The sequence below is a fragment of the Pyrus communis genome, chromosome 8 (genome assembly GCF_041283825.1).
Source record: "Pyrus communis isolate YQ-2024b chromosome 8, ASM4128382v1, whole genome shotgun sequence".
In the NCBI taxonomy this organism is placed as follows: Eukaryota; Viridiplantae; Streptophyta; class Magnoliopsida; order Rosales; family Rosaceae; genus Pyrus; species Pyrus communis.
Genome location: NC_142572.1, coordinates 20,473,692 through 20,481,755, shown reverse-complemented (window position 1 = coordinate 20,481,755; position 8,064 = coordinate 20,473,692). Strand labels below are relative to the sequence as shown.

Sequence of the window (8,064 nt, the reverse complement as noted above, 5' to 3'; positions counted from 1 at the left end):
ACTTAATAACTCAACTAGAATTTTGTTAATATTTCAACAGGATTAATATATATATATATATATATACACACACACACTAAATTTTCAACTTGGAAAAGGGTGAGGGAGGTGGATTGTCTGCCCTCCCATTTCCATACTCTTTCTACGCCCTCCTGTGATGTGTGGTCACGGTTAAGCCACGTCAACATTTTATATTAATTTTTTATAGAAATAATAAAACAAAAAGTAATAGGAATATAAAATGTTGACGTGGCTTAACCGTGACCACACAAACAACAAACAGGAGGGCATGTGGAGAGTATGGAAATGGGGAGGGCAGACAATCTACTTGTACTTACTCAAGCTCTAAACACATGACAATATTCCGAATACACCTCAAAATTATTCTCGACGTACATACGAAACATTACTTAATACCTTTTTTTGGTTGTGAAACCAATATTTATTTTTAATTAACTAGCTGTATTACTAACACATAACCTATCCACTTTGTTTATGTGTATAAGTATTACGATTGTATCTGTTGGTGATCTTTAATTAGCAATGGTTCTCCTAATAAATGTAGAACCAAAAAAGGAAATCAAAGAGCTTTGTAAGTGCCAAGTACGATTACGCTTGTAGGCTGGGAGAATTCTTATTGAATTGAAATAGTAATTATGGCTATTAATAGCCTTACATCAAAACAGGAATGGGAATAACGGCCCACGATTTTACGTCCTGTAAAATCGTGGTAAGTGACTAAATCATAAACAGAAAACAAACTTGTCGCTCAAGTATAGGAGGGTTATTAGCACGACCTGGAATAAAACCATAAAAACAAGGATCCCTATCAACTAGGAAATCCCAACAACTTCAACAATAAATCATTGGCAACCAGCAGGTGCAAATCCAACCTTTCCACCAGCGACGTCATACACTACCTGCAACCTCTTCTGTTGAACGTTCCCAATAATCCCAACACTACTGTCATCTTTGTTTCCGGCAAACGCCAAGCAAAACTGCGAAGCACTTTGCGGGAATAATATTCCGGTTGCGTCCACGTCTACCGTAACCCCATTGCCAAACACAAACCCTATCGTTGGAAGGGTTATCGTTTTGAATCCACTGAAGTCGTAACACGTGTCAAGCAGGGAAGAATTCGACTTAGCAGTTGGGTACCTCTTCATCGCTTCTCGAAATGCGTCCCGCAGCGCTGTGTACGCTGTGGCTGGGAGGCGCGTGATGACCGTCCCCGAGTCGATGATTGTCCCCGAAGTCGAAAATACTGAAGCCGAAATTGGCAGTTGACTCCCATCGATGTTGATGCCGACCAGTCCGAGGCTGTAATACGACGTGTCTTGAGATAATGTGGTGAGCGGCGTGAACTTGACGGCGTTACCTGAACGTCCGTTGTCGGAGTTGCCTAAGCTGAGGTAACCGGTGGAGCTTGAAGTGGAGGGGAGGCAGTAGGAGAAGAATCTGTTGTACTTCTGAGCGGTTTGTTCAACAAGGGAGATCTTGCTTCGATCGAGACCGATCAAACCGGCGATGCCCCTAAATAAGCCTTGGTTATCCTGGCCGCAGCCGAAGACAAAACCAGTAAAAACATCTGTTGAAGTCAAAGTTAACTTCTCGCTGGCAAGGAAGCCGAATGTGAAGGAGCGGTCTCCATACCCTTGGCCGTAAATACAGGTGGAGCCGGAACAACCGCTACTGACACCGGAGGCTGCAAGTTGAGAACACGCGGCGGAGTTGCAGGAGATGTTGGAGTAAGAGGTAGAGAGAGAAGGGTCGAAGATGGGATCTTTCTGTTGGTAACAAGATCCAGCACATGGTCGGCACTGTGTCCAAGTGAGACCGCTGCCGGTGTCGAATGCAAGCGAGAGTTGCTTCTGGGGCGAGCCCAAGCCCACACTGACGATGTAGTTTCCATAACCAAGTACGTTGCCGGACTGGGCAGGAATCACGGTGGCGTCAGATTGTGCAAGTGGGTCGGGGAGTCTGTAATTACGGTTTGGGTCGTTGAAATGGGAGTGGATTGAGTTGACTCGGGCTTCGTCTTGCTTGAGGATTTGTATGTGATATTCATCTTGATCGGAAGGATTACTGTTTGATTTGAGTTGGTGGACTTGGTTGCATGGGCCATGTTTGTGGACCACTTTCAGTACGGATGCCGCCTTATTGTCATGACCTGAATTGAAAAATGTATAGGTTTGTCATTACATACAAATTTTTTTTTTTAACCAACGATATGTACATATGGGAACATAATGATGACACGAGTTGTTTTTACACATGTTTTTTTATGGATCCTCTTTGTAATGTATTTCAATGATCTGAACCGTCTATCTTTTAAGTCTTCCCTCAAATATCTTTTCTACAAAAAATGACCTAGACCTGAAATCATGACTGTTGAATTAATTATTTAGGTTTTTTTTTTTTTTTTTTTTTTTTTGTAGAACCGTATTCGTCAAATATTTTTCACTAAAAGATAGATGGTTCAGATCATTAAAATACATAACGGAATGTGTACAAAATTAAAAATAGAAATATATGATACAAATTTTACCCATAAATATAAACATACCAAATGTAACATTTTTGACACTAAATAGATTTATTTGAAAAATTAAACTTAAATATGTTGACATGTAAATATTTCATTACTGAAATACTGACATGGATAAAAATAAAAAAAACTTGATAAAAAATTAAAATAAAATAAGATTTCAATCGATGGAATAGAAAAATGAAGGATTTAATCTAATTTTTTCTATTAAAATATTTCCATGCACTTAGCACTCATTCTATACCATGCATGCAATGATACATATATAAAGCAAGTAGAATACGCTCCATTGAGGTTGAAAAGACAACATATGTGCGTGGATAGAGGAGTTAGCTAGAGAGAGATATGGGATCAACCATTGGTGGAGGGTCTGCAGGTGTTTGCTGGTAGAAGAGAGATGACTTCAACTGTGTAAGTACGTGAAGGGAGGTTGGTTTTTGTATCTCTTACTGCCAAAGAGCAGAGAATTAGGCATAGAAATGCTGATAAACCAATGGAAAATCTAAGGAAGGAGGAGGAGCTAGAAATAGGAGTTGCCATGGATAGCCGATTTGCAAGTCTTCTTGCTATTTCCTCTAGATTATGTTGCTCCTGTAAGCATACGATCTCAACCTTATATACTAATTGGAATTTTGGAAGACACGCAGGGATTGCGCCTGTGTTGTCGGGTTCATAGGTTGACCAATTGGTAATTACCCACCACCAGTCTGCTCGTCAATGTCCATAGAGACCCCATATACACCAACGTTCTCGACACGTTCACGTCAACTATAATACTTCGTTGCATTCCTCAAAGGAATATTAGAGAATATTACTCGAGTTCATCCGATTGTGATTGAAATCTTGTTAAACAAATGTTATAATTGAAATCGTTTATTTTTTAATTAAAATTTTTGCTACATTGAAGAGTTTCAAACAATAAATCTAAATTACTCCTACCTATCAACCTAGACCTGCCCACACCACTAGTTTTCTTAATCATAGTTTAAATATGTATCATCTCTACCCAAAAAAGAAAAAACATATATATATAATAATAAGAGAATATTTGTAGTGCATAATGAAAATTTTAAAGTGCTAAATTAGCACTCATTCATTATTTCAACTAATTTTTAATATTAATAGAAGTCACAGATGATGCTTTATTGCGTAGGGATGAGTTGGAAAAATCGAAAATCGAAAAAAAAGGACTGAAAACTGACCAGTAACCGAAAAAAATTAAACCAAAAGTACAAAATCGAATAAATTATAAATTAATATTTTTTTATTTAAATTAAATTATATGTTAACATCTTCGAAGCCCAATTCCAACATTAGTTAGTTTCAGCACAATTTACAGAAGCCCAACTTCAAGCCGAAAACATATCAATATTATAATTGTCCATTACCTAAAAGGAAATCTTATGATCAGTATATTGAGATGGTACATTATATGTCATTATATAAATAGTGAGATAAGTGTGTTAAAAAATTAATAGCTTAAGACATAAAATTTCCTACTACTTATATAAAAACACTTGATGTATCCCCGTGTACCAGTCACAATGAAAAATTTCTCGCCTATTGGACCTATTCCTTTTCTCTCCCGTTCTGCAAATTCTTAGTCAACACCTTCTGTGTGATTCTTGTGAATTTGTTCAAAGAAGGGCTAGGGGATTTGCATGGGTGAAAAGTTGTGGTAGGTATGGTGGGGAATTGCAACTTTATCTCATCTGTGATTCATCAGATTCTACTGTTTTTGCAGAATATTAATCTGTTTCAGTTAGATTTCAGATCCTATAATGTATATGATAATTTTTTTTTCTTTTTTAATTTGATTGGATTTATTATAACAGGTGTGAATGTCACAGAGAAAAATTCCATTCATTGTCATTTTGGTACATATGAATCTGTTGATTGCTCCGTCACTCAGCAATGAACTTCTTGTGAATGTTAAAAGAACAAAAATAAAAATAAAAAATTGAACCGAAACCGAAACCGAAACCGAATCGAAAATAACCGAACGAAAAGCAAATCGAATTGAACAGGAAATTCGGTTTGGTTTTTGGTTTTGGTAAAAAAATAGAACCGAATGAAATCGAACCCCTCTATTACAGTAACGGAAAAGAATTATACATGCACCTTGATGCGAATTTGATTCTCACTTATTATCCTCAATTAATAACTAACTATTATCCTCAAATATCAAAGATATGCATCAAATCAATGAATCATGAGCATGCAGAATAACTCAACAACCACACTGAGGCATGGCTCTGCATGAAGTGGGGTATAGGTCTCGTTGCTCCGCCCAGGAAGGCCAAAGGAGACAGAATATCTTATAGGAGCAAGTAGCAACGTACTACTTCTCCAAGTGGATTAAAGCAGAGTCTCTCGGATTACTGATGCGGTGGTTAAAGCTTTTGTCAAGAAAAATATCATTTGGCGATTCGGCACTCCACATACCATTCTCACCGACAATGGTCTGCAATTAACCAGCTCCAAGGTCACAGACTAGTACGAAAAATTCGGAATCAACCCTCACACTTAAACAGAAGCTTCAAACTAAACGATCACTCAACGCTTGAAGTAAACACTTGAGCAAAAGAAGCGCAAATGGCCAGAAGTGTTACCCGGAGGTCTATATGCGTATCGCACTCCTGTTCGGAAAGCAACAGGAGAAACTCTGTTTTCCATGGCTTATGGAATTGAAGCTGTGATCCTAGTCCAAGTCACAACAATGTCAAACTTGTATACTAAAGAACGAACTGAATTGAAAAATGTCGGAATTCTCTAGTTCGAACTCGACTTTGCGGAAGAGCACAGGGAATGCTCCGAGTCCGCTTTGTTGGTATTGAAAAAGTTTGCTAACTCAATACCAAAATATGTGGGTGATAAGTTTACAAACTCTATCACACCTCTCACTTTCACTCTCAATAAAATTGGACAAGGAAAGAAATAGAGAAATAGAGAAATAGAGAAATAGAGAAAGGAGGGAAGCAACAAGCTTTGGTAAAACACTTGCACTTAGATATATGAAAAGAGAGTTTAAAAACTCAATAGCTTACAAGCTGAAATTAAATGAATGGGAAATGGGATTCGGATGGGATGCTCTAAAGCTTAGCAAGATGGCCTATTTATATAAAACAGAAATTAATAAACAATGCAACAACACATGCAATGAATGGGGTGTTTAACATTTTTACACCCTTTAAAACACATGCAGGAACTTTGGACAGTCTAGCACACATATGCAGCTATCTTTCCAGCTTGCAATCAACACTCTTTCGGCTAATACATCACATGGCAGCACACTGCTGTCTTGTAATCAGCTTTCGGCTAACAGATGGAGGGAGCAATGATCTTTGTAGTTGCTGGAAACAACCTGGAAAGAAACTAACAGCTTGCTTTAACCATTAACAACCTGTTTTGATTTGATTTTCCAACACACCTCCTCAAATTAAAACGCCTTTATGCCTAGCATTTCACGTAGCAACTTGAATGGCTCAACTGGCAGTGGCTTTGTGAATATGTCAGCCACTTGTTCCTTGGTGTGACAATAGACAAGTTCGATTGTCTTTTGCTTCACATGGTCCCTCAGAAAATGGAACCTGGTATCGATGTGCTTGCTCCTTCCATGTTGGACTGGATTGCTAGCAAGCTTGATAGCTGAGATGTGATCCACATGAATCACAGTCGATTCCATTTGTGGATGAAACACTGACTTCAACAGATTTCTTAACCAAATTGCCTCACACACGGTTGAGGCTACAGCAACATACTCGGCTTCACACGATGACAAAGCAACAATTGATTGCTTCTTTGAAGTCCATGAGAAAGCTGTTGATCCTAGAAAAAACACATAGCCAGTTGTGCTTTTCCTTTCATCTTGGTCACCTCCCCAATCACTATCTGAATAACCAAATAATTTTGCATCTTCACCAAAATTATAAAATAGACCATAGTTTAGAGTACCTCTTATGTACCTCAAAATTCTTTTGGCGGCCAGCCAATGAGACTCCCTTGGTGTTTCCATGTATCGACTCACGAGTCCAGCACCATAAACTATATCAGGTCTTGTGATTGTAAGGTACCTTAGGCTTCCAACCAAGCTTTTGTACACGGTTGAGTTTACAAACTCACCTTCTCCTTCCTTAGACAGCTTCAATCCAGTTGCAACTGGAGTGTTGACAATATTACACTTGTCCATATTGAATTTCTCCAATATATCTCTCATGTACTTTTGTTGAGAAATGTAGATACCATCACTTCCTTGCTTCACTTCTATGCCAAGAAAGTATGACATTAATCCATTGTCAGTCATCTCGAATTCACTGAACATGGATTGCTTGAACTCATAGAACATTGCTTCATTGTTTCCTGTAAACAACAAGTCATCTACATAGAGACAAATAATTAAGAACTCCCCTTTTTCACCGTTCTTCATGTAAACTGAATGCTCGTATGGACATTTCTGAAATCCATTTTGGTGAAGGTAGTTGTCAATCCTTGAGTTCCAAGCTCGTGGTGCTTGCTTGAGGCCATACAAAGCTTTCTTCAAACGATACACCTTATCTTATTTTCCTTGTACTTGGAAGCCTTCTGGTTGTTCCACGTACACTTCTTCCTCAAGAACTCCATTAAGGAAGGCTGACTTGACATCTAATTGATAAATTTTCCATTTATGCTGAGCGGCAAGAGAGATTAGTAATCTTACCGTGTCAAGTCTTGCAACTGGAGCATAGACTTCATCATAGTCCACTCCATACTTCTGTTTGTAGCCCTTTGCTACAAGCCTTGATTTGTATCGATCCACACTTCCATCTGCAATGCGTTTGATCTTGTAAACCCACTTGACACCAATAGCGTTCTGATTTGGTGGGAGCTTTGTTAACTCCCAAGTGTCATTCTCCTCGATGGCATGGATCTCTTCTTCCATGGCTTTCTTCCAACAATCTTCTTCCACAGCTTCATTGAATGAGAGAGGCTCATGGTCTGCATAGAAGCAGAAAAAATTGGTTTCTTCTTCTTCTTGTCCATAAATCTCTGTGAGACTCCTTAACCTCACTGGAGTTGAGGAGCTGCTTTCTTCACTAGATGTCGGACCACTCCTTGCAGTTCTGTGCAATGGAGTTGTTGTGGTTGTTCGAGCAGGTTGTTGCTCAACAGGTGGTACAACTTCTGGTTCTTCAAAATCAGTGGAAACGATCTTCTCTTTACTGACTTCTTTGTTGTTCCACTTCTATGCCTCTTCCTCACTGAAGATGACATCTCTACTAACCACTAATTTGCCAGTTAGTGGGTTGTAGAGCTTGTATGCCTTGGACTCTTCACTATATCCCACAAACACACACTTTTTACCTCGATCATCGAGCTTTCTCCTCTTGGCTTCTGGAACCTGAGCATATGCAACACACCCAAAAACTCTTAGGTGTGCAACATTCGGCTTGTACCCACTCCAAGCCTCTTGTGGTGTCATCCTCTTGACACTCTTTTTTGGACATCGATTCAACAAATAAATCGAACAAGCTACAGCT

The 8,064-nt window shown here is 38.8% G+C and overlaps 1 protein-coding gene across 1 annotated transcript; it reads right to left on the bottom strand.

The window, feature by feature from the left end:
• Positions 1-609: 609 nt before the first annotated feature.
• Positions 610-3,132, bottom strand: LOC137718419 (aspartyl protease family protein At5g10770). Its single transcript, XM_068457966.2, has 2 exons — positions 2,905-3,132; positions 610-2,170 (listed from the first exon to the last, which is right to left on the bottom strand). Exons 1-2 carry the CDS (start codon positions 3,086-3,088, stop codon positions 864-866), a joined length of 1,491 nt encoding a protein of 496 aa, XP_068314067.2. The 5' UTR covers positions 3,089-3,132; the 3' UTR covers positions 610-863.
• Between the last annotated feature and the right edge of the window lie 4,932 nt (positions 3,133-8,064).